We start from the raw sequence: 27,078 nt of genomic DNA, 5'->3' as shown, positions 1-27,078 counted from the left end.
CGTGCTGATTTCATTAAGGACTGGAGCTCAATCTCCTCATTAGCGTGGCTGGATGCTGTGGTTGCAGGGTGTCCTGTGAGTAGGTAAATGGAAAAGGTGCACCTTAGGGATGCTTGGATGAGCAGCTCTGTGGTGGATGTGACATCATTTTGTTTCTTCTCTGTGTAGTTAAACACATTTATTATCTAAATGTAGCAAGGCAGCTGGTGCAACAAGCTGCTCCTGTCAGCACTGATATTCCCTGGGAGCTTGTCTGGGAAGAGACAGTCCTTCCTCCAGGCTGGAACAGGGATTCAGCTGCCCCAGCAGGAGCTCTGAGCTGTGTTGGTACCACAGGGATGGTTCTTTAAGGGAAAAGGCCTTATAATCTGTATTTCTGCCTAATACAAACCGAGGTATTATGGCAGAATGTCCTTAACTGGAGGGGGTTTTATTTGCCGTCAGGTGCAGAATCCTGGAATTCCTTGGTTTGTGATAAGGCAGAGTGTTAGCTTTAAAATAAATCTCTTTGGGATGTCCTTTGCTGTACACACTCATGTATCTTTATTTTGAATGTGTTTTTTTTCATGGAAGTTGATCTGTGGTTTTGTTGAATTTGTGGGTGAATGGGAGGGAGAGATGTTGAGTGTTGGTTCTACCACCCAAACCCATGAAGAAGAAGGTAAAGAAGGACTAGCTTCTGTCTTAAAACTTCTGTCTTGTTTTATATATATTATTATATTCTAAAACTTTAAACTCTTAAGTTTTTCACATTGTGATATTACACACTTCTATTCAAACTACACACTCCTCATTTTAGTGCTACCAGTTAATTTTGGAAGCCTTCTCCACAGCCTCAGGTCAAATGCAGAGTTCTCTTGGGGGTCAGAGTCTGTCAGCACAGAAAGTCTGAAATTCTCAGCAGCCAGAACTCCAACATCTGAGTATAATTTAGAATCATGGAATGGTTTGGGCTGGAAGGGAGCTTAAAACTCATCTCATTCCTTTGGCAGGGACACCTTCCACTGTCCCAGGCTGCTCCAAGCCCTGTCCAGCCTGGCCTTGGACACTGCCAGGGATCCAGGGGCAGCCACAGCTGCTCTGGGCACCCTGTGCCAGGGCCTCACCCCCCTCCCAGCCAGGAATTCCCAGTTCCCAATCTCCCATCCATCCCTGCCCTCTGGCAGTGGAAGCCATTCCCTGTGTCCTGTCCCTCCATCCCTTGTCCCCAGTCCCTCTCCAGCTCTCCCTTCAGTGCCACTTTTATGTCACCCCAGATCCTTCTCTTCTCCAGGCTGAACAATCCCAGCTGTCCCAGCCTTTCCTCACAGGAGAGCTGCTCCATCCCTCTGATCATCTTGGTGGCCTCCTCTGCACATCTAGGAATGTTTTCATCCATGTTCCCAACCTCCTTTTCAAAGCTCCTGTTGTTTTACCTGACCCAGGTGGAGGTCAGTGTTGTAAATGTAGGTGAACTTGGTGGGAAGAAATGATGATGTTTGACTTCAGTTTAGAAGGTTGAATGATTTTTTTTATTATAACTCTACTATAATACATTAATATACTATTTAAAGGAGATACTAAAACTATAAACTTTATTTTTAACTAATTTACAACTGGTGACTCTCTCGTGAGAGTTCAGACACAGGTGGATTGGATTGGCCGTCAGCCTCAAACAATCCTCACCAGAATTTAATTAAGCAATTACCCTAGGTAAACAATTCTCTAAACACATTCTACATAGGAAAAACAAGGAGCAGAAATAGAAATTGTTTTCTCTTTCTTCTCTCTGTGTTCCTCTATAAAAAATCCTGAGAGAGAGAAGAATGTACTTACTGCAGGTCAGACCTTTCACCTGCCTTAGGCAGGGTTCCAAGCTTTAGGCTGAACTAAATTTCATCATCTCCTGTGCTTGGGGAATGAGTGAAGTGACTCTCCTGTGCTTTTCCAGAGCACCTGCAGTGTTGTGTCACTTCTGGGCTCTGCCTCTGTCTGAATCTCCTCTTTGGATTCCAAAATCACTTTTGTCTGTGCTGCTGTTCACGGCCCAAAAATTGCTGTCTGCACAAGCACCAGCATCTTGGCCTAATCACCAATTACATTTTTATTGCAAGTCCCATTAGAAAGCATTTTAATTGTGGATTATCATTAGGATAATTACTTTGGAATAGCTATTTTGGTACATTTCCATTGATATGCAAGCCCGGGCAGAACCTCTCAGAAGCTTTTTCACTGCATTAATGTGTGCTGCTGGAATCTCAAATGAGATTTTCCTGCAAAATATTTTCTATAATTTTAGCTCTTCATGTATTTGGCAGCTTTATGTTCCATTCAAATGCTTGCATTGCATTAAATGCATATTAAATGCTTGATTTTCATCCTTTGGTGCAGGTTTTAATTCCGAATTAAGCACCCAGCTGGTAAATATTGCCTTACGGGTTTCAACTTGAGCCTGTCTTGCAAGAGAAGTTCAGGCCAAGAGGTAAAAGGTGACAGCTAGGGCATGAAATGCTTTTGGAACAGCTTGTTTTGTGTATATTTATTACCTCACACATGGCTGCGTGTTGGGCAGGAGCTGTAGCAGGCTGATCAGGATTTGGGCGCATCCCCAGGGCTGTTCCCATTGCCAGCCTCCCCCCATCCCTTGTTTCTGCCCTTTCCCTGCCCACACCATCATTCCAGTTGGTCTGAAAAAGTGGGATTCCATCTGGAAGATGGAGCTGGGAGAGGGCAGCAGGGACAGGGAGCGCCTGCAGTGCTCTGTGCCAGCACCTCCCTGCAGGGCAAACCTTCCTGCCCTTTGGAAAGCAGTGCTGGAGGAGAGTCTGGAGCACCTGGATCTCCCAGGATTGTCCCAGGATCCTGTGAGCAACCAGCAAAGCAGCTTCTGCGCCTCTGATCGTGCCAAATCCTGCTACTCTTCAAAAGGATGAAGGGTGGGTCCCAGTCGTGCTTCCTTTGTGTGCATCCTGGAGTTTCCACCTCTCCTCTGAAGCAGGATGAGTCGGTGTGTGTCGTGGAGCAGCAATTTTCACAGCAGTTTTCGGAGAGCAGCAGTGGCAGAACATGACTTGAGTCTTGCAGTTGCTCTTTGAAGCGTGCCCGTGGCGAGGCTGGAGTTGGCATTTGTGCAGCTCAGCTTTGGGAAGCAGCCACCCTCCCATTTCCTCATCTCTCAGCTCATCTCCATTTTCATTGCTCACTTCAGCTTAGCAAACTTAGCCCAAGCCAGCCCTAAATTTCCTCATAAATAAAGAGGTATTGTTTCCTCAGAGAGGCAGTGAGTGCTGCCCTCCCTTTGAGGGAACTCCAGCTTCCAGCTGGGGAATAGTTTAGAGCATCATTCCCCAGTTCTGTGACCAAAATCCAGGAATGGATCCACATGGCTTTGCAGGGAATAGTCAGAGCTGAGGTGGTTTTTCCAGGAAACATCCCATTGCCCTGTCTCCTAGAATCAGGGTGATGGGATAAAGGGTTATGACTTTAAACTGACACAAAGGGTAGCTTTAGATGAAATATTAGGAAGAAATTCCTCACTGTGAGGATGGCTAGGCCCTGGAACTGAGGAAGAGGTTGCCCAGGTGGCTGCCCCATCCCTGGAATGTCCAAGGCCAGGTTGGACAGGGCTTGGAGCACCCTGGGATGGTGGAAGGTGTCCCTGCCCATGGCAGGGGGTGGAGCTGGATGAGCTGTAAGCTCCCTTCCAACCCAAACCATTCTGGGATTCTGTGGTTTTATGAAATCAGGAGTTCAGCGTAAGAAGCTGGCACGTTTAAGGCTTAAAGACCATTCCCTGTTTCTCTCTCGTGGATCATCTGACTGAAGAAAGTCTGCAAAGATAACTGGAAATTAAAATGAATAGTTTCTTCAAGCTTCCAGCATTTTGCTCTTTTAACATCAGCATCATTCTGCAAAATTTGGGAAGTAGCTGAAGCTAACTCAGTTTGCAGCTCTCCTGTTTTTCATGGAGTATTTGTAAATCCTACACAAAACTAGTAGCATGAGATTAAAAAAAAACCTGCAGTAATAATTCTAAATATGTTAACATACCTCTGGAACACACTCAATTTAAGCAAGGATGGATATCTGTGAAAATGTGGGTTTGTTATTTATTATTTTAATCAGGGAAAGGCAGCCAGGCACATTTTATTCATGGTGAATCTCAAAGTACCTATTTTCAGGCCATTACTTCTTGCATGGAAAATAGCAATATGTCAGAATTCTTTCTAAGGTGTGCATTGCATCTGTGCACGAGTGGGGTTTTTTTCCCTTGGAAAAACCATAAATTAGAGTTGTTTCCTTGTGTTTCAATGCATAGCTTCAAGTAATTGTTGCTCTGGGGTCAGTATTTCAACATGCATTTCTATCAGGTGAATTCTCTGCCTGTTTAGATGAGGATTTATGACTTCAGTTGGTGTTAATTTAACAAGTGAGCAGAGGGATTTGCCATCTAATACAATTTTTAAATGAAATTTATTTTGAAGAGATAGAAGAAGAATTAATAAGCTCATCTTTGTAGCAGAGCAGATGAGCAGGTGTGTGTGCTGGGGGCTTGCACGTGTCTGTGGCTGCATTGCCTGGAAATTGCACCCAATTTTCTTCAGAATTTCTGTCAAACTGGCGATCAAAATCAGTGGGGGATGCGGTGCAGTGCCACTGGATGTAGATGGGATGTGTTGCACTGGGAATTTCAGTGATCCCTGGGAGCAGGAGATGGATGCTGGGAGATAATGAGAGGGGGTTTAGTGCAGCTCTGACAGCCTGTGACACCCCTGAGGTGACAGGTGACAGAAATGGCTGGAAACAGAGCTTTGGTGCACTTGTACCAGGATGGGTTTGGTGGGGCCCAGGGAAGAAACCTGCAGAGCTGGAGTTTGGTTTTCTCATGGACCTGAGTGGTTCTGTTTGGGCAGGATCATTCCAGCAGGAGAGAAGGCTCCAGGGAGAGCTCAGAGCCCCTGGCAGGGCCTGAAGGGGCTCCAGGAGAGCTGGAGAGGGACTGGGGACAAGGGATGGAGGGACAGGACCCAGGGAATGGCTCCCCACTGCCAGAGGGTGGGGATGGGTGGGATGTTGGGAATTGGGAATTGTGCCCTGTGAGGGTTGAAGGTTGCCCAGAGCAGCTGTGGCTGCCCCTGGCAGTGCCCAAGGCCAGGCTGGACAAGGATTGGAGCAGTCTGGGATGGTGGAAGGTGTCCCTGCCATGGCACTGGCCGATTTGTCCCTTCCAAATCAGACCCTTCTGGGATTTTACAAATTTGGGACCGTTGTGCTGGACCACAGCTGGACAGCCTCAACTTCCCTAAGGTGAGCCCGCATCTGAGTCCAATCAGCCTTGACATTTCCAAAGTTCTGGATGAAGACACAAAGCCAGCACAGTTTTTAGGAGGGGAGACCTGAAGCTTTTCTCAAAAGGTTTGGCAGCATTGCAAGGCCACATTATTTTCTCCAAACTCCTGTTTTTTGCTTTGACTTTTATTAAAAAAAACACCTCTCCTAGTCAATTTGCGGACAGCTTTAGTAAGAAATGGACCCTTTCAAAAAGCAAAAAGCTCTGTAGTTGTTGTATTTAAAGATTTAAAGATTTAGGGATGTCTAATAGCTGTTCCTCCACAATATTTCCAGCTTCTACTGGTAATAATAAATAATGTGGGTGGTTTTTCCTGCTCTACTAGGACCAGGTTGTTTACCATTTCCTTCACTTCAAGTAGTTGTTGCTGTGTAAAATTCTGTGCTTTCTTCAGAAAATATTTTTATGCTTTTACTGCTTTTAAGCAGAGCAGCTTTAATTTGCTGCTTGGCTAATTTCCTCCTTAATTTCACTGTTTCTGAACTCCTCTTTGCTGGTGTCAAGCTTTAACCCCAGCCTGGAGCTGCAGTGGGATGGGGAGGAGAACTGGGAAAAGGTAAAACCCATAGGTTGAGATGAGAGCTGTTTATTAATTAAAATAATAATAATAATGGAGGAATTAATCCAGATGATGATGATGATGATGATGATGGTGAAAAAAATCCAGAAATAAGTCTGGGTCTGGCCATATTTCCCCCCAGTTTCTTGTGTGGCAGAGCATGAAACACTGAAAAGTCCCTGATGTAGGGTGAGGACAACCAAAACAGCCAAAATATCAACATTATCCTCATCCTAAATCCAAATCGTGCTGTACCAACTCCCAGGAAGGAAATTAACTTTATCCCAGCCAAAACCAGCTCCTTCATTGAGAGAAAGTCAAGCTGCCTTGGCAATACCAAGGAGCTGTGGGCATTTTCCAAAATCTCCTTTATTCTGCTCTCTCAGGGACTCCAGGAATGTTCATATAATCACTGGAATTTTATCTTCTTTATAATCCAGAATTTCCACGCTGAAGTTGGACTCTCACATGCCCTGTTGTGTGTGGGGGGTGGCAGGGGGGGTTTTGTGCTTGGCAAGGATGGGTCAGCTCAAGCCTTAAATCAACCCTGATTTAAGCAGATCCTCCTGCTGATTTTTTTTTTCCTTATCGTGGGCAGGATATTCTGCTTTATTTAAACCCTTGCCATCTCTTTGGACAAGAATCCTGGAGATTAGGAGTGCAATCACACCAGGCTTTAAAAATAGAGATGCTGAGCAGTTGCATTTCTTGGCTGCTTGCACAGGCCTGCAGTAACTGCTTTGGAAAAAAGGATGTAAAGGATGCTACTTCCCTTTCCCCGCTTTTCTTTTCTCCCTTTCCCCCTTTTTCTCTCCCTTTCCTCATTTTCCTCTCCCTTCCCCCACCCCTTTTTCCTTCTGCTTTTTTTCCTTTCCCCCTTTATTACTTTCCCTGCTTTTTTTCCCTTCCCCCTTTTTCCTTCCTCCCTTTTCTTCCCCCTTTTTTTCTCTTTCCCCATTTTCTCCCTTTCCCCCTTTTTTCCTTTCCCTTATTTTTTCCCTTTCCCTTTTTTCCTTCCTCCTTTTTTCTTCCTCATTTTTTTCTCTTCCCCCTTTTTTTCTTTCCTTTTTTTTCCCTTTACCTCTTTTTTCCTTCCCCCCTTTTCTCCCCCTTTTCTCCCCCTTTTCCCCTTCCCCTTTTTATTCCTTTCTCCTCTTTTTTCCCCTTTCCCCAACTTTTCTTTCCCCCTTTACCCATTTCATTTCCCTTCCCCCTTTTTTCTCCACATTCCTCCATTTTTTTCCTTTTCTTTCATCAGAAAATAAGTGTCAGTGATGGAAAAGTGTTTTCACTGCCTCTCTCAAAAATGTGGTACGTGATTAATCTGCTTTTTTAGTAGCATAATGAACTTTTCCTGGGAAAAAAACAAACAAACAAACAACCCCCCCCAAAAAAACAACCAAAAAAAAAGGAGAAGAGATAATTGTAGAAAATGTTTTGGGGTATTTTTTTTCCCAAATCATTGACTTTCATACCCTTTCCTACCTTCTCAAAAGAGGGTTTTGGCAGAGTTATCCATATAGGATTTTTGGATAGTTCAGGGATGCCCAGCACATGGAGCAGCTGAAGCAATTCCTGCCCCAGGGTTTGGGAGTGATTTATCCTCAACTGTCTCACTTCTCCTGAAGAACAGAGGAGCATTAATGCACCCAAGGAAAGGGATTAAACTCACTTAAAAAGCATTTGGACAGGTGGAAGATGTGCCTTTGGATGTAGAATTTATTAAAAAGGGGTTGCTTTGAAAAGAGGGGGAAAAACACATTGAAACCCTATTTTATTTTTATTTATTGAAATAAATAAAAAAACTTGGAACTGGGAACTTGGGTTTGGTTTGTTGTGCTCATCTTCAAAAATAGGAATACTGTTGGGGCCAGGATTCAGGTGAAGGAAAGAAAGGAAAATAAAACACTTCCTTGCTTTGGATGCTCAGTGACTGTAGCGGTTTTGGTTTGTTAATTTGAGATTTTTTGGTTAATGTACTAATGAATGTGGTGGGTTCAGTGTTGGTTAATTATCAGTGTGCTTACTGGAATGTACTCATTTACTTCCTGTTGTGAGGTAGGGCTAGGAGACAAGTAAAGTAGGTTTAAAACTTTAAAAGGGTATAAAGAAATATTTATTAATAGTAACTAAAAGAGAGAGTAATAAGAATTAGAATAAAACCTTTAGGATACTTCTCCTCCTCTTACAATCTTTTCTTTTTTACTGATGATGTAAAGAAATAAAACTTAAAATTTTAGTCAGTTTACTACCTCTAGAATAGTTTTTCTTTAGTTTACTTAGGGAGAGAAGTCCCTCTTGTTAATGTCATGGAGATTTCTCTACAAGAAAATAGTTCATTTGTGGTTCTTAATTTTTACAAATTGCAGCTGCTTGGGGAAATCTGTTACTGGGAAATCTCTCCTGTTTTTCACAAGTTTTTTTTTACAGTTGTGTTTATGGGTTATGCTAACTTTTGGGGTATTGTTTTAAAGATGAGCTGTTCAAAGGTAAAGGCTCCCATTATTTATAGAATGCCTGGATATTTAATATTTTGTCTGATTTCTTGCTGCTTTTCCTTTTTCAATGACGGGTTTTTCACACAACACAAATAAAGTAATATTTCTTAAATAACATAACTTGCCATTGTTCCCATTTCCCCCCAAACAACAGCGAGATACTTTGGGGTTGAGGTATTTTAAGTTTTTCTCATCCCTTGAGAGAGGTGCAGCAATGTTCATGTTCAGATATGCTGTAAAAATGAAAAGTCTTTTAAAAGCCTCTCCATCTGCTCCTGCAAGTTGAAACACTCACAAGTGATCCTGTTTCTCACCCTTGGAGCTCTCAAGCCTTCCAATTCAGTATGTAAAATTAAATTAAAATTCTGCTCTTTCAAGCCATATTTTAAGTTTTCTTTGTGTTTAAAAGCACTGAATTGTCTTCCTTCTGTACTGCTCAAATGGTTGATTTCAGTGGATTCTAGATTTCAAAGCAGGGGTGAAATTCTTCATTTTCTATTTTCTGACTCTCTAATTCTTTTCTAATTTTCTAATCCTTCCCTTTCACAGTCAGCCCCAAACCCACCAGGATTAACAGACACCTTTGGATTGAATTTAGGTGGCTTATGTTAAGCCCAAACTGATACATTCAGACTCTTTTGAGCATGCAATGCACAGAATTTTTTCGATATATGAGAGTTTAAGCATTTCATAACTAAAGCTTGAAATTGAGGGAATTGCACGTTTTAGTAGGGATGGAAAAGCAGTAATTCAGGAAATGTGTTGTGCCAAGAGTAGTCTGCACAGGAGAACACTCATTTCTTTGTTGCAGGATGCGAGATACAGCGAGAAAAGTGGAAGAGAAGTATTTTTCCAATCTTGCAACGCACGTGGAATTCCTTCCAGTGGAGTGGAGATCAAAGCTGACCCTCGACGGAGGTACAGGACTCTGTTCTTCTGCTGTTCCAGCAGCTGCAGAGTTCTCCCCAGCAATCTCCTCTGGGTTCTCTGATTGTGCCTTTTCTTTGGTTTTGTTTGCACAACTTTGAACATTTCCATCCCTGGCAGTGCCCAAGGCCAGGTTGGACACTGGGGCTTGGAGCAGCCTGGGACCTGGGAAGCCGCGGCAGGGGGTGGGACTGAATGATCTTTAAGGTCCCTTCCAGCCCAAACCATGCCATGATTCTATTTTATCATTCTCCTGGATGTAATTTAATTCCCTTTTTTTTTTATTTTTCCCCAGACACTGTGGACTCCATAACTCCGGACAAAGTGCGGGGTTTACGGGATATGCTCAACAGCAGCGCCATGGACATCATGTACTACACCAGCCCTCTTTACAGGGATGAGGTGAGTGTGGGAAATGGGGCTTTATGGAAATTCACCAGAGCAGGGCATGGAGGCTGGAAAAAATCTGGATTTGGAAATGTCAGGAAAGCTCCCTGCGTGAAGGGTGTTAACACTTTGTGGGTGTGTCATGGTCACCCACAGGAATCAGAGTTTTAAGAGTGAGAGGAGAAGACAGCAAAAAGTACAATTCATGTCATTTATTCAGAGCAGAAATGTCTAAAACGGTTCTGTATCAACAGCTGAGCAATGGGAAGGGATTTAATGTTCTCCTGAATTTCTGCATGTCTAGAGCAATGGGAGTCCATAGAGCTGAGGTTCTTCTTACCTCTGACAAAATCCGTGGGTATTTGTAACTTCATTTCTGCTGTTTCTGAGCACAGATGGGATGGCAGCACGAGCAAACGTGCCCAGGCCAGTCTGAATGCATTTGTGTGCACTTGCCTTGCAGGGAAACCAAAATGATCCCCAGTTACTCAGTTTATTAGGGCACTGTTCATATCCTGGAGGCTCCCATCCTACCTTGACCCATCTGTGTAGGTGCTGAGTGACCCCATTACTCAGAGGAGAAAAGCCAGCAATATGATCATAAATTACAGAGGCCTGTAAATAATGATAAGCCTTGAACAAATGATAATAACCTGAATAAATGAAGTAGCCCATAAAACATGGACAGTACTTCTCCCCAGTAGCATCCCTTGTGTATCACACGTACTGGAAAATCCCTGTGGGGCTGTTTTAGGATTAATTCTGTTGGAATTGTAGCTTTTTTCTGTGTTGGCTGTGTTATGTATGGAGTAGTGTTCATCCTTTTGCAGCCTTGATACCCTGAGCATGGTTAGACAGGGGCAAGGTGGGACTTTTAAGTCTTACCTGGGTATTTAATGCCAAATTAGGTGTGTTTAAGTCCTTTAGACTGGCAACACAATTTTCAAACTGAAATCTGTACCTCCCTTCCTGCTCAGTAATGCAGAGTTCATTGATCAGGGCTCTCCACTGTCTCTCAGGTTTCCCTGTCTGTTGTGTGCCTGAAGCCAACACAAATTTTTGTGGCAAGCCATGGAAATTTCTCTGGCAGCTTGAAAACAGATATTTTTAAACTACATTAGAGGCTTGGCATGTCTGTGGACATCTTATGGGAAATGGATTAGTGAGTAAAGTTCAGGTGTGCTGGCCAGCAGTGCATGAAAATTTAATTCATTGCTCAGTAGAATTGCAGTTTTACAGGTTTATCACCATCCCCTGGGTGTGAGAACTGACATAGAAGGAGCGTGCTCAGATCTGATTACAAAATAGTTGGTTTCTTTCATCAAATCAAATTGTTTTCCTTGAAATGTTTGCAAAACTACACTCAAGTTACTCTTCCTTTATCCCATTTTATTTTCTGTGACCTAACTTTGCAGAGTTCAACACAACAGTGTCAGATGGAGCATTCTTCTGGATGGTTTTCCCATCTTCAGTGCGTTTTTCTCGTGCCACTTTGCTCCTTCCAGCTCAGAAATGAGCCTTGTCTTTGAGGATCCACACATTGCTCAAAATTCATGTCCCTGCTCACTGCTTTGTCACCCAAAACAATTGTTTGTGTAATCCGGGCACTTCCAGTGCTTTCCACCCAGAAATCCCCAAAGGATCTCAAAAGGAGCTCATTAAACTTTCCTGTGCCCCTGGGAAATAAACAGAGGAATGTGGTGAGTTCCTGGAGAAGAGGGAAGCTGCCATTCAGCTGATGGCTCTGAGCAGCCACAGAATCCCAGCCTGCTTTGGGTTGGAAGGGATCTGAAAAAACATCTTGTTCCTCCCCCTGCCATGGGCAGGGACACCTTCCACCGTCCCAGGCTGCTCCAAGCCCCATCCAGCCTGGCCTTGGGCACTGCCAGGGATCCAGGGGCAGCCACAGCTGCTCTGGGCACCCTGTGCCAGGGGCTGCCCACCCTCCCAGCCAGGAATTCCCAATTCCCAACATCCCATCCATCCCTGCCCTCTGGCAGTGGGAGCCATTCCCTGGGTCCTGTCCCTCCATCCCTTGTCCCCAGTCCCTATCCAGCTCTCCTGGAGCCCCTTCAGGCCCTGCAAGGGGCTCTGAGCTCTCCCTGGAGCCTTCTCCTCTCCAGGTGAGCACCCCCAGCTCTCCCAGCCCGGTTCCAGCCCTTGGAGCATCTCCTCTGGACTCTCTCCAGCAGCTTCTCCTGCTGCTGGGAGCCCCAGAGCTGGCAGAGCATGCCAGGTGACCTCCAGTGACCAGCTCACTCCTGTGCCCAAGGCAGGGACAGAATCCTCTCTCCCTGCTCCCCTCAGTGCCAGGGGGGAGCCCAGGACCCTGCTGGCATTTTGGGCTGCGAGCACCCAGGGCACAATGCCTGCATAGGAATTTGCTTTCCCCTTTCAAGGATTTTCCCCACGTAGAAGTACCGCAACCTCTTCTTTAAAGCTCCTGGCCACTCTTGAAGCAGCTCATGAAGGGGTTTGCAAGTGGCAGCCCCTCTCTCCTCCCAGGGGAAGGAGCCTTGTCCTGTCTCCTGTGTCACAGGAGAGCACAGAGCTGTCCCTGGGGCCCTGCATTGCTCATTTGAGCCCTCCCAGAGCGTGGTGGGTGACCCGCTCTCTGATTTCAGGTATTGTTTCTTCTCCAGTGTGGCAGGAGAATATCCAAAAGGTGCCTCTGACTCCTGGCATGTGATGTGATACCAGGCAGGCATTAATTAATAATTCAGCACAGCCCCGTGAACATCCCAGTCAGATTCAGCTGGGGTGTTTCTGTGGGAGAGAACTCTGCTCCATCCTCCTCTGTATCAAACCCCTCTTGAAGCATTGCCCAGGTGTAAGAAAAAGCAATAAATTGATATTCTGATGCACACAGGCCTGTTTCTAAGTGAACAGTCATTTCACGTTCTGCCCCTGACCTTGCTGCTCCATCTGTGGTAACATAATCTTGGGTTTTAGTGTCCTCAGTGGGGGACTTCTTCACATCTGTGTCACTGTAGCTTCATATTTCTTTAATAATAAATGGTTGCAGCAGAGATTAGAAAGACTAATTGTTGCATAGTAAATGCAGAGTTGTCACCTTCATTATACTGTTAAGTGCCTTTTTTTTTACTGATCTTCCCTGTACTTACTTGCAGGCTAACCGTAATTCTGTACATTATCGATAAATGTCTTGGCAGAAAATGCCTTTAGTGCAGGATAAATGTAATTTCCATCCGTCATCCCAAGATTTCTAAGGATTTAGTGTGCAAATATTGCACTATGAAAGTGGAGAAACTTCACTGTCCGCCTTAGAATCATGGAATAGTTTATGCTGGAAGGGAAATTAAGGATAATCTCCTTCCAATCCCTGCCATGGGCAGGGACATCTTCCACTAGAACAGCTTGCTCAGAGTCCTGACCTTGGAATGGCTTCATGGTTTGCCCTTATACATATATTTAAAAGGAGAATTAAGGACTAACCTCTTGAAATTTGGGACAAGTGTTAACTTTTACCAGAGCTTTCACCCCTCTTGGGTTGTTTTGCAATGGAAATGTCATTCTCTTGTGCACTCCTTTCAGCAATAAAGGTTCAGGTGTGTTTGAAAACAAGATGGGAAGCAGGAATTTTTAAGCTGAGACCTTTTCAGGGCTGGTTTTGCATATCCTGTTGAACTTAATAGTGAAGGAGCTGCTTGGCTGGTTTAATTAATGGCTGATTTGATTAATTTGATTGCCCTTGAATGTATTCTCAGCTTTATAAAGTCATTGCTTAGTAGCTGTGCCTGAACTTGAACTTCATCTTAAGCACAGTTACTTGTTAGAAATGGGTTAGACTCAGCTTTTCAACAGCAAGAGGGGTCCTGGGAGAGAGGCTCAGGCAGATCCACAGATCCTTTTTCTCTGTCATCCCTGAGCCAGAGCCCTTCCCATCTGTTCCCACAGCCACAGCTCATTCTGGCCTCTCATCTGTTGTTGTGACACTCCTCTGGCATCCATCAGTGATTCCATCAGGGAATGTGACAACTGTTGTCTCCTTGGGGGTCCGCAGCCTCACCAGCTCTGCTGGCACGTTCTCCTGGGCCACGTGGAGCAAAAACTCCTCATCTTTGCTTTCCCAGTCCTTCCCAATCCACCCTTGAGCTGCAGCTCCTCCCTTGGCTTTCAAGGACCCTCTTCCCCCTCCAGCTGGCTCCCACTCCTGTTGCCTGCTGGCTGCATCTCAAACGAGTTTGCACTTCCTCCTGAAGTTCTCTTGACATTTGGGAAGAGCTGCTTGCAGAACTCACCGTTCCTCAGATCTCCTTCACATTCCTGCCCCACAAAGCCTGCAGAAACAGTCCTGCTCTTCAGGCTGGAGAGGCTGCACAGGTCAGGTGTCCTGCGCTCCCTTTCCATAGGTACCTGTCTCTTGTTTTTATTTTTCTTCAAACTGTTCACGTGGGAAGATTGTTTAGTGGGTGAGGATCCTGTGGAGACAGCACAGAGAAAGGAGCAGCACTCAAGCTCTGTGTTACTGCTGTGCTCAGGTGCCTGCAGGGGTTTTCTGCTCCTTGTTTTCCTGGAAAAAAAAAAAACTGATTTCTTGGATCTTGAGAGGAAAATGTCATTTTCTACACTGCTAATTTTGGTGTGCACTGAAAAGCCCCTTCAACCCCAACAATCTCCCCCTGAAATGGACCAGGGGATGGAGTTCTGGATCTTCTTGGTGTGGGTCCAGGAGATGTTTGTCCACACACACATCCCAATTTCCTTCTGCTTTGCCAGGAACGTGCTATCCATGCTTATTTATGCTGGTGTCTTCAAGGCTGCTTTTCCTCAGAGGAGGTTGAGCAGCTGTTTGGGATGCTGGTGCTGGAATTCAGAGGTTGAGAAGCTGTTTGGGATGCTGGTGCTGGAATTCAGAGGGTGAGCAGCTGTTTGGGATGCTGCTGCTGGAATTCAGAGGTTGAGCAGCTGTTTGGGATGCTGGTGCTGGAATTCAGAGGGTGAGCAGCTGTTTGGGATGCTGCTGCTGGAATTCAGAGGTTTGGACTTTTCCAGCCTGGCACAGGACGCTGTTAATGCTCTGCACAAAAGGGCAGCAGCTCTGGGTGTCTCACTCCTTCCACAATTTCTTGTTCCCATCATGATCCAGCAGTTCAGGCTTGCCCAACACCCAGGAGGTGATAAAAGACACAATTCTGCTGCCCTTTTTATCAGTGTTCTTCAGCCTGAGGTGACAGGGACGTGTCACCTGACTCAGACTCCCCATCTTTACAAAACCCAGGCCTGTGCCAATTCAGGATTCCTGAATGGATGGGGTAGGCTGTTATTTTTTGATTTCTTGGAAGCAGTGTGCCAGGCAGGCACATAACTGGAATAGCAAAAGGCATTTTGGCCTCATCAAGTCCAGCCTCCTGCTCCTTGGTCAGCTCTCTGGTTTTTGGCTTCCCCCTGGAATTGCATGGCCCTCAAGCCAGCTCCCCATGGATGTGCATTCCTTCCTCTGCCTTTAATTTGGTTTCTGAAGGGCAGAGAGCTTCTAACCTCAGTTAATCTGAATATGAGCTGCTGCCTTCTGAGCAACTTGATCCTGCAGGCTTGAGTTTCCTGCAAGGAGGATTTATTGGCAAAACTTCAGCTGATAGAGAGAGATAATCTCAGAATGGTTTGGGTTTGAAGGATTCTTAAAGCCCATCTCATTCCAAACCCCTGCCATGGGTAAGGACACCTTCCACTATCCCAGGCTGCTCCAAGCCCAGCCTGGCCTTGGACACTTCCAGGGATTCCAGGGGCAGCCACAGCTTCTCTGTGCTAGGGCCTCCCCACCCTCAGAGCCAAGAATTCCTTCCCAATATCCCATCTATATTCCCCTCTATCAGTGGGAAGACATTCCCCCTTGTCCTTTCACTCCAGGCCCTTTCTTTGAAATATTTCAGTGTCCTCAGGCTGATGCTAAATGAGGGCCAGCTGGGAGGATGGGATTTGATGCAGCTTTTCTGGAAGAAATAGGAATTGTTCCCTTTGTTACAGTGTTTGGTCTGCTCAGAAACAGACAGGTAAAGGTGCTGCATTTCCCTGCTCCCTCTGGAGGAGCTGGGGGTGATGGAGCAGAGCAGCTGACAGGGAAAAACATCAACTCAATCTACTGCTGCCTCATTTATTCTTTTGGGAGGTATTTGAGCTTGTTTAGTCTGTGGGAGAAGCCTTAGGAGGTGGTGAAATAGGTTGGGCTGACACCTCAGGTTTTGGCTTTTCTATTTTTCCCATTCTGTGCTGCTTTAGTGTGTGGGTCTGGGCTCCATATTATGGGATGGTGAGCTCTCTGCACAGAGCAGGGAGACAAAACAATTCCTGCTCCAGCTGGGCACCAAGGACAAATGATCCAAACCTCAGGCCCAGGAGCACAAACAACGTGGGCTGGAGAGAGAAAAACAAGCAGGATGGGACTGCATGGGCTAAAGCTGGAATGGGACAATGAACTGCAATGTGCCCATGGAGCAGAGCTGATCACAGTGAGAGCCCCCGGGAGCGCTCGTGCATTTTGGGACCATTTGGGTTCATCTTGGGTGCAGCCCTGGCTGGGCTCTGGTGCTGCCCAAGGTGGATCCATGGAGGAGATCCTTTGAATAAATCCCTGCTTTATTCTGTGACTCCATCCAGCCTCTGCTCCAGGGCAGCCTTCTCCAAGGCATCAGTTTCTGCTGACCCAGGTGGGACTGAACCCACAATCCCTGGCTTAGGGAAGCCAAGGAATCTCCAGGCTTTCTGTTAGGAAAGCCCTTTGGAGAGCTGGGATGGAGAAACAGCTCCCACTGTCCCCAAACTGAGCTGGGAACTGGGAGGGAGGATGGAAAAGGGGAGCTGCAAAGAGGGAGGAGTCTGCTCATGCTGCATTCCACTGTCCCCACCATTCCTGGGATGTTTTGGGTGATTCCTGCTCTCTTGTTTTCAGGTGCTTCCCAAGCACATGATAGATCCCATGGAGCAGCAGGTGCTGAGGTTTGGGGCTGGCAGGAGCACCAGGGAAAGCAGTGGGAAAAGGGCTGATTTCAGCAGGAATTCCTAGGATTGGTTTCTGAAGGGATGGAGCTGCAGTGGGAGCAGGAGAAGCTGTCAGCAAGCTCAGGATGAGGCACCCATTACCTCCAACCCAACCATGAGGTGCAGACATGGAGCAGCCACTTGGATGTGTCCTGGGTTTGGGAGGCTGAGGAGAGAGTTATTTGGGTTTTTTTTATTTAACAGTGAACCTTTAATTAAGACCCTTCAGAGGGAGTAGAAAGACAAGCTGTGCATAAAAAGATCAGCTCTTAAAAAATTTATTACAGTGCTGCCATTTAGGAGAGAAAATCTGATAGGCAGTCATATTTTTCGTGTTTAAATCCAACCAAAAAATTCACTGATTTTTAGGCAATGTAAAGCCCACTTAGTGATTTTAGAAGTATTTTTACATGGGCATATCAAGCTGTAACCACAAAAGATTTGAAAGCAGTTCATGTTGCATTTACTGGGCTAAAACCCTGTTCAAACTTTTTTCACAAGTTGGAATATTTTATACTTTTTAAGACTAAGAAAGCAAATCAAGATTAAATCATAGAATGGCTTGGATTGGAAGGGACCTTAAACACCATCCCCCAATAAATATTACCTTAACTTCATATACTGCTTAACCAAGCAGGTTTTAAGCTGGGAGTTGAAATGAATATTCTTTTTTTTTTCAGTTCCTTTTATTTTTCTCCTTTTTTTTTTCTTCTTACTCTGCACCACAAAGGTTCAGTTTCTAATCTTAGGACTGGCACAGGACTGTTGGCAGGACACCAACACACATAAGTGCTCACTGCAGGTGGAGGGCTCCTGGTTTTGGCAGAGCAGCAAAGCAGACCATTCCCAGTGCCTGGAAATCCGGAACCTTTCCCACAGCAGACCTTCCTCTCCACAATTACCTGAGGGGTTTGGAGTTTAGGAATGATCTCCATCAGATGATTTGGTTGAATTCAGTGCTCGGACTCTGGTCTGCAAAATTGCAAATGTGCACCTATTTGGAAATCCATTTCTTAGTTATGCCCACATGTGGCAGGCACATTCTTCTCTCTCTCAGGATTTTTCCATAGAGGAGCACAGAGGGAAGAAAGAGAAAACAATTTCTATTTCTGCTCCTTGTTTTTCCCACGTGGAATGTGCTTGGAGAATTGTTCCCCTGGGGTGATTGCTTGGTTGTATTCTGGTGAGGATTGTTTGAGCTGATGGCCAATCCAACCCACCTGTGGCTGCACTCTCAGAGAGGGGCACGAGCTGTGAGGAGTTAGATATGGTAGTTAGAAAAAGCAGGTTTGTAGATTTAGTATCTCCTTTAAACAGTATATTAATGTGTTATAGCACAGTTATAATAGAGAAATCATTCAGCTTCTGAGCTGGAGTCAGACATCAGCATTTCTTCCCACCGGCTTCACCTGCATTTACAATACCCATGTTGGTGCTGAACTTCCCAGTAACAGCAAGTTTTTAAGGAGGAGGAGGATTAAAAACAGGCTGGACTCAGTGTCCAACCAAGATTTGCCAAGAAATATTCTGTTTTATGCCCTTAGATTGCAAGATCAGATATTTATAATGGAAATGCCCTGATACCAGAAGATTATTTACCCATTCCTGGCAGGAATCCCCAGACACTTTGATTTCAACTGATTCTTGCTATTTTGTTCTGGCTTTTAATCAAAACCTTTTTAAGTGGAGAGAATACCAGCCAGCCACAGCTCATCCTGACTGACATTTTCAGCTCCAGCTCTTGCTGAAACCTCTGCCTGTTCATATGTGGAAGTTTGTGCCCACAGTCTGTGCAGACCCAAATGGAAGAAGAGGCAGCATCACAGTCAAAAATACTTGAAAATGGGTGTTCTGATACTCCTTTCTCCAAGCTGCTGCAAGGCTCTGTTAATCATCTCACAGTGCTTCAGGCAGAGGGTTTGTTGTGTGGATTCTCACTCAGTAAAATGTGTATCAAACACTGGCACTTCTGGTGCCATTCATATTTATATTCAGTAATGACTCAGGCTCTTGAAAAATCATGCTGAAATTATATGTTCCATAGCTTTAATTTCCTCTTGCTAACAAGGGAATGATTTGCACTCTCTTGTTTGTCCTCCTCCCTGCCACAGCCTGGAAGCATTGCTGAGTTTCCATGCTGAGTTTCACAGGCAAAGCTGGTTTGTTTTGGTTTGTTTGGGGATTTTTTGTTGGTTTTTTGTTTGGTTTTGTTTTGCATTTGTTGGCCAGTTCCCAAATTTCATGGTTTCCAGTGTTTCTCTCTAAAATACTTTCTGGGATAATGTACCTTTTTATCCTACAGTGTAGGGTTTGGAGCAGATAAGCTTCTCAGAGACTCCATGAACATAGGACCAATATTTATTTATTTATTTATTTATTATGTATTGCTATAGCACTGCAGGATTAGTCTGTCATGTTTAAGAACCATGTTGCACTCCTGCTTTTCCCCAAAAATCCCTCCTGGAAACCTATAAACCAGAAAACTGGCTTTTAAAGCATTGTTTATATCAAAAGTTCAAATTGTGGCTCTGTTTGTCTCTTTTTTGCCTTCTTTTACTCCTGTATCATCCTCTTACCTGAGATGAGGCTTTTCATTTTTTATCAGCATCGTTTCATTCCGATTCCTTGGGAATAATTTCCAGCAGGTGTAGGGAAGGAGGACAGGAAGCTGCCTCTCCTTTCAGCCAGGCAGTGGGGAGGAGAATGAAAGGCTTCATGAGTTCAAGCCTGTTTTACTGAGACCCAAAAGCAATTTGAGGATATTTTCCCAGAACCCATCAAGGCTCTCACTGCAGTGTCTGAGCACATCCATTTTAGTGGATTTCTCTCTTCCCAGTCCCCTGCTGCTCACAAGGATAAAGGGAGAAGGGGGTATGAGCTGTTTAGTAGGGTGATGCCAAAGTTATGGCAGAGATGTGATGCCTCAGGTTTTGGCTTTTCTATTTTTCCCATTCTGTGCTGCTTTAGTGTGTGGGTCTGGGCTCCATATCAGGGGATGCTGAGCTCTCTGCACAGAGCAGGGAGACAAAACAATTCCTGCTCCAGCTGGGCACCAAGGACAAATGATCCAAACCTCAGCCCAGGAGCACAAACAACGTGGGCTGGAGAGAGAAAAACAAGCAGGATGGGACTGCATGGGCTAAAGCTGGAATGGGACAATGAACTGCAATGTGCCCATGGAGCAGAGCTGATCACAGTGAGAGCCCCCGGGAGCGCTCGTGCATTTTGGGACCATTTGGGTTCATCTTGGGTGCAGGCCTGGCTGGGCTCTGGTGCTGCCCAGGGTGGATCCATGGAGGAGATCCTTTGAATAAATCCCTGCTTTATTCTGTGACTCCATCCAGCCTCTGCTCTAGCTCAGCCTTCACAAGGCATCAAGTTGATTCCAGGTCATGTGTGGCTCAGCCTCCTTCCATCTTCCTTAAATTAAAAAGGAGCTGAACCTCTTGATACAGGATGAATGCTCTTCTGCTCAGTGCTGCAGGAAATGGAATAGAATCCAGCAAAAAGGGAAATACCACTGTGCCAACAATCACTGGTGTGCCAGTGAAAACCAGGTGTTGCTCCCCTCAGAGGCTTCTGTTCAGTACTTCAAGCAGAGCTTGAAGTGTTTGAAGTGTTGAAGTGTTTCATTTGTTGAAGTGTTTATTTTCATTTGATGCCTTGGGCCGTGCAGTGCAGCAGTTTGAGGGTCACTCATGTCCTTGTGGTGGCTGCTGGTGGCTCTGGAGGGAGGGATGAGCCTCTGGAGCCAGTGGCCATCAGCCAGACAGTTGCTGCTGGCCATGGGGTTGAGCTCATCTTCCCCACCTGATTTAACAGGAGCGGGTCAGTGTGGGATGGGAACATTCCTGAACATCAACTGGAGCGACAAGATGTGGCTACTAAACCCTCTGTCCTCACCCTCTTGACACAGCTGGTGAAGGGGCTGCAGCAGGAGCTGAACCGGCTGTACTCCCTCTTCTGCTCCCGGAACCCGGAGTTCGAGGAGAAGGGAGGGAAGGTCTCCATCGTGTCCCACTCCCTGGGCTGTGTCATCACCTACGACATCATGACTGGCTGGAATCCAGTTAGGCTCTATGAGCAGCTGCTGCAGAAGGAGGAGGAGGAGCTGGAGGAGTGTTGGATGAGCTACGAGGAGCGGCGTTTGCTCGAGGAGCTTTACCTAACCAAACAACGGTAATGCCCCACTCCCAGGGATCAGAGGAGATAACCACAGCCCTGGAGAACACCCTCTGGGTGTTTCCAGAACCCACCAGGGCTGTTATCTTTGGTGGCTGGTGTTCTTCTGCTGGGGCTGGGTGATAAATGCTAAACAGAGCCCTAGGAGCTCTGAATCCACACAGGCTCGTGGAGCGGTTTGGGTTGGAAGAGACCTTCAAGATCATCCAGCTCCAGCCCCCTGCCGTGGGCTTGGGACACCTTCCACTATCCCAGGTTGATCCCAAGTCTGATCCAGTCTGGCCTTGGACACTTCCAGGGCTGGGGATACTGTGGTGCTGTGAGACACCCATTAGAGAATCTAAAATTAGCAACTTCAGCCGTTCAAGTGGGACATGACAAATCATGAATCACAGGCTCTTGGTTCCTTCCTGAAACCACTCTGAGTATTGGTGGTACTTGGGAAGCATTAATACAGCAGCAGCCCTGCTGTGGTGGGAATCAGGATGTGTCTCACTAGGGATGGGTGCAGGGTGTCTCTGTCAGCTGCAGGGCTGGACTCAGTGCAGGATTTCTGAGAAAAGGGAAGTTTAGAAACCTAATGAAGTGTTGCAGTGATAAGATGACCCTTCAGGCATGTCACAAACATATAATCAGGGAGAAATGGCCACTTTCACACTCGTGCTCCAGCTCCTTAGGCATCTTCTGAAGTGCTTCCACAGAAATCCCAAGTATCATTTGACACTGGCACTTCTGCACAGAATGAGTGGCTCTCCCTTCAGTGAGCAGTTCAGTGTGAAATGATGGAAAACAGACTGCTGACATCCTGTAACCTCTGGAATTCACTGGGACTGGGAACAGTTTTACCCATCCATATGTGTGCTTTACATTGTAGCTGCCTTTTTAATTCAGGCCAACTAGAAAAGCAGTGAACAACCTTTTTTCATGGGAGTTGAAAGGGTGGGACACCATCCTCCAGAAATTCCACCTCCATACAGAACTCCATAATGCCCAGATCATTTCCTGTGGCTTTGTTGTTGTTTGGGGGGTTAAAACAAAATAAAGCAGGTGATTTGGCTGCAAAATCACCACGGAAACGGGAGGTGAATCAGCTGCTCCCGGGGAAGGAGGGTGGGCAGATACTTGGGGTGGTGAACAGGGGAATTGTCATGTGTTGACTGATTCCTTCTGTGGCCAGAGAAACAGGATTTGACAGACATTGATTCTTAATCAGTTGAGCTGCTACAGGAAATACTGACACCCTCACTCTCTCTTCCCAGCAGACAAAACTGTTGGACCCCACAGGAATGCCTGTTTGGATCAGAGAGGTTAAAGCTGCATTTTTTATTGGATCTCAGAAAGATCTCTATTTTCTAGGTTGAGAGAGATAGAAGAGAGGTTACATGAGTTAAAGGCATCCACCATATCAAAACCACCTGTCTTAAAATTTAAGGTATGTATGTATAAGAGGTTTCTATTGACTTTTTCTGCTTGCTGTAAAAATGCACCTGCAGTGCGAGTCATTCTGCTTACTTTCATTTTTTCCCATGTCTCTAGAGGTGATTTTGGCAGAATAATTTGGATGTTGGATGAAGTGTGTGTACATATATGTAAAAATTATTGTTATTTATTGCAATTCTTTATTTGTAATCCATTTTGAGCAGTCTGGTCTAGTGGGAGGTGTCCCTGCCCATGGCAAGGGGTTGGAATGAGCTGAGCTTTAAAGGGTCCTTTCCAACCCAAACCATTCTGGGATTCTGTTATATATGTTTATATGAAATTATATGTAAACATATGTGTGAATATCTAGATTATAAATATCTTTAATACATTAACCTACTTATTATACACACACACACACAAAATTCTGTGGGAAGGTAAAAACCATTTGGCAGATTACATCAATCACATTATTTTAAACAGTTTCACTTCTACTCCACTGAATAATCCATCTTCCTTGGGGACTCCTTCTAACATGTCACATCTCTGAGCAAATCTGATTGAATTTCCTCCAGGAGTGGATTTTCCTTCCAAATTATTCTGCTCTGACAGTTAGCACACTTTCAATCTCACTAAGCAGATTGCTTGCTAATCAGCTGTACAAATTGCTAGAATTCCTTATCTTTGGGAAAAGGCATTTTCCAGCTCCTGGGTGGGATGTGCAACACTTTCTAGTTGCTCAACTCCATCCTGAAGTATTAAACCATAAAAATGTGACATGATAGATGAGAATAAAATGGATTATTGTTTCTTAACTTGCCGTTTTTCTTTCCTTATGAGTTCAGAAGGGCTCCTGGAAGCCAAGGTCAATGTTGAGCCATAAAAAAAGAGGAAACCAGCCATAATTCATGTTGTCACAGCCTTCTCCTTTTCATCACTGCTTGAAAGCATGTGTCAGGCTATTATCTCCCCCATCAAGGAAGCTGGAGTCAGGCTGGTCCTCCCCCAGCTCTGGGAAAGATTATTCTTCACTCATTTGGTTTTAAACCGAGGGGTTTTTGGACAGTTGCTTTTTAGATGGTGAAGGGGAAAGAAAGGGGGAAGAAACTTCAGATAAAGATGAATGTATCTACCTAAACTGATGAGATGGATCTGTAATCTTCAGTGCAGCATTTCCACTGCAGTTCATCCTTTTTCTTGCCCTTACTGTCAGGGAGATGTTTTGTTTCTGTGGAGCCTCACACTGGTGACTCCCATGGCTTGAGGCAGAGCTCCAGAGGGAGAAGCTTTCCATGGAAATGATGGCAGGGGAGGATTTCAGCAGAGTGGCTGGAATAGGATTGCTCATCAGCAGACCAGTCCAGCTCACTGAGGGTGACTGGTTTGTTGAAAGAGAGCAGCCTTATTCAGAAACCAACCACCCATCCCTTGGCTCTTCATGCCAGCTCTCCTATGGACTAAAAAAAAAAAAAACCTAGGGCTCCCAGGATGGGACAGTCACTGGTGCCACGTGAAGGAGAGTTGAGCTTGATGTTGAGCAAGCACAAAGTTGCTTTTGGCAAGACAAATGCAAGAAGAAATACAGCAGTTTCCTTGGTTCATGCTTAATATTAGAGAAAATTAAATTACTGACTCCACGGGGAGGAAAACCCCCACAAAACATGAAGATATGGGGTGTGTTGTACTCTAATAAAATATTGGCCAAGCCACCAGAGTGGAAACTTGAAGGGGAGGGATTTTTTGTCTCTTTTCCTCTGCTTCTCCTCAGATGGGATAATGGAATTACCTGCTGGACCAACAGGAGCAGTGGGAGTTAAAAGCAGAGCCAACACCCCATTGTAAATTTAAGATTTAGAATCACAGCCTTCTCCCCACCAACCTTGTAAGAGGAGTTGGAGTTAAAGGGTGAGGGGCTGAAGAACCTGGGGAATGGTGTGACACCAACCCCTTCATGCCTCTGGTGTATGAAACCAGGAAATTCTTTATTGGAGGATGAATTTCAGTCATGGTAGGGAAGAGGAGAGCAGCATGTACCTCAGTTGCTCCTTAGGGCTGACATGGAAATCCATTTAAATCTGGCCTTGCAATGTCCTGGCCCAAAAGACTTCAGGGTTCCTCAGCACTTCTCACTCAGCCAAGGCTGCAGAAACTTCTCTGGAGGAAGGTCCAGCCTGTGCCTCATGTCCCTTTGTGCCCAGCACAAAAGGTCTCTGCTGCCTCACTTCTGTTGACTCACTCAGCTTTTTTTTTTTCACTTAATTAATGAAAATACTGCAGTGCTAACTTGAATGGATGAGTGCTTGGCTCAGCTTCTGCTTAAAATGCAAATAAATTCATTAAGTCTTCTGTTTATGAATCATAACCAGGAGAGGAGTTCTCTCAAAGGTCATTTCATAAACACATCTCCTGTGTTGTTGAACATTTACAGGAGAATGCCCCACTCCTGATTGCAGGAGAAGCACCAAAATTATTAAATATTTTCTAGAAAGATTTTGATCTTCTGTTCCCACTAGGTTTTATAATAAAGCAGCCTGATCTTCAGCCACCTTGCAACAGCACTGACAGTCTAATGGCTCCATTTTAAAGGATTTGGGGTTAAGAATCATAGAATTAAGGTTGGAAAAGACCTGTCCAGCACTAAACCATGTCCTCAAGTGCCACATCCACATTAAATCCCTACAGGGATGGGGACTCCAGCACTGTTGATCAATAGAAATGATGGGACAACAGTGGGACAGAAGCCACACACCATGTAACCACTGAAACCAATTACCTTTTGAGGGTTTTCCCAGAAAAACCATAATTGTGCCTTTCAGATGCTTGACACAGGAATATCAGATGGACAGGGTTAGAGGTTACTTATTCAGTTTAAAGGATTGCACTGGGAATGTCTCTTTCTGTTGTGTTTGGAGATGAAAAAGCTTTTTGTCCAAGCTGCCAAAACACAAGATCTGTGTAAAACTTGGGCTGAGGAAAGGAAAAGAGCTTTGCACCAAGTGACAGTTTTAATGACAGGGCAGTGCTGTGCTGCATGGGGCATGGAATAACCATGCTGAAGGTCTAGTTTTACTTTTTCCATCAAGTTGGGACTTCTTTTGGAAGGAAGAGGGGTGGTACCAGTGCCAAGACAGAGGAGGAGAAATGTTTTGTGCAGCACTGGAATCCAAGAGATGAAAGGGACCATTATTCCTGTGCCCTCATTCCATGTGCTGACATACAGGGAAGGCACATGGCATTCCAAGGATCCTCCATGTGCATTTAGCAAGAATTCAGCAATTTCTCTTGCTGGCTGAGCATCTGACAATGGTAAAATTCATTTTTCAAGTAAGAAAATAAAGGTTGGAAGATAATTTTGACTTAGGGAAGTGTCTTTTACCACTGAGTTTTCCATTTGATGCTTTTAGGAAGCAATGCCTGAGGGCTGGTAGTGGGGGGTCAGAGTTGAATCCTGACCTCAGGTTGGTTGTAATGACCCCAAAATGCAGGTTCAGTGACTTCTCAGATATGGCAGCTCAGATTTACTCAGCTGGTGTTGCAGGCAGGACTTGAGAGCGAGGTCACAGCAGCTTTGGGTGACATCAGAATGTCCCAGTGGGCTGTGCCTGCTCCTGGGACATGGTGGCACTGGTGACAAGCACCACTCTCTTCACTTAACACCAGCTGTGTGTAGCAAGAAAATCATGGAGAACTTGGTTAGGATAAGAATGAGGAGGTCTGGCAAGTTTGGGAAGCTCCAGGAGAAATCAGATTCATTTCAAACTCTTCTTGCTCCATCCTTTCCAGTGCTGGTGGACATCTCTGAGTGTGGCAGGCACATCCTTCTCTCTCTCAGGATTTTTCCATAGAGGAGCACAGAGGGAAGAAAGAGAAAACAATTTATATTTCTGCTCCTTGTTTTTCTTACATGGAATGTGCTTGGAGAATTGTTCCCCTGGGGTGATTGCTTGGTTGGATTCTGGTGAGGATTGTTTGAGCTTATGGCCAATCCAACCCACCTGTGGCTGCACTCTCAGAGAGGGGCACGAGTTGTTAGATATGGTAGTTAGGAAAAGCAGGTTTGTAGTTTTAGTATCTCCTTTAAACAGTATATTAATGTGTTATAGCACAGTTATAATAGAGAAATCATTCAGCTTCTGAGCTGGAGTCACACATCAGCATTTCTTCCCACCAAGTTCACCTGCATTTACAATATCTGAGTTCAAATATCCAGCTTTATTTTTGGTTTTACACTCTCAACAAGCAGCCAAGGGCAGTTTAACCCTCATTTATCGATGTTACAGTGTTTGGACCAAACAAGACTTTGAGTCCCTCCTTTGAAACCAAGAAATGGAGAGAGAATTCAAATCCAGGCGTGGTAGGAAACATCATCTCCATCCTTATTAATGTGGATGAAATCTCTCCCCAGGTTGAGAATTTCTTCTGTATGGGATCCCCCCTGGCAGTGTTCCTGGCCTTGCGCGGGATCCGTCCCGGCACCAGCGGCAGCCAGGACCACATCCTGCCCAGAACGATTTGTAACCGCTTATTAAACATTTTTCATCCAACAGATCCAGTGGTGAGTCTTTAATTGCAGTCTCAGGCTTTTTTTACCTTGCCTGGTTTTAAGCTCTGGGGTAATGTGGGATCTTCAAAGTGTGTGAGTCAACACCAGTGTGTTTCAGCAGAGGATTATTTGTTAATGGTTATTATACAATGGCTTGGGGTTTGGAACTGTAGAATTACATTTCCTACAAATAATTGCTGTAAATAACATCTATTTTGCTTCTCTTTTCATAGTA

The 27,078-nt window shown here is 45.1% G+C and overlaps 1 protein-coding gene across 3 annotated transcripts in view; it reads left to right on the top strand.

Annotated features, from left to right (window-relative positions):
- Nucleotides 1-27,078, top strand: part of DDHD1 (DDHD domain containing 1) — a 64,971-nt gene that overhangs the window by 31,240 nt on the left and 6,653 nt on the right. For all 3 annotated transcript variants that reach the window (XM_068194880.1, XM_068194882.1, XM_068194881.1), the window contains 5 exons: nucleotides 9,198-9,304; nucleotides 9,609-9,715; nucleotides 20,616-20,878; nucleotides 22,238-22,313; nucleotides 26,706-26,855. In XM_068194880.1, the coding sequence (XP_068050981.1) occupies nucleotides 9,198-9,304; nucleotides 9,609-9,715; nucleotides 20,616-20,878; nucleotides 22,238-22,313; nucleotides 26,706-26,855 (703 nt within the window). The remainder of the gene's footprint in view (nucleotides 1-9,197; nucleotides 9,305-9,608; nucleotides 9,716-20,615; nucleotides 20,879-22,237; nucleotides 22,314-26,705; nucleotides 26,856-27,078) is intronic.

The sequence above is a fragment of the Anomalospiza imberbis genome, chromosome 6 (assembly GCF_031753505.1).
Source record: "Anomalospiza imberbis isolate Cuckoo-Finch-1a 21T00152 chromosome 6, ASM3175350v1, whole genome shotgun sequence".
In the NCBI taxonomy this organism is placed as follows: Eukaryota; Metazoa; Chordata; class Aves; order Passeriformes; family Viduidae; genus Anomalospiza; species Anomalospiza imberbis.
This window is presented reverse-complemented; position numbering and strand designations above follow the sequence as displayed.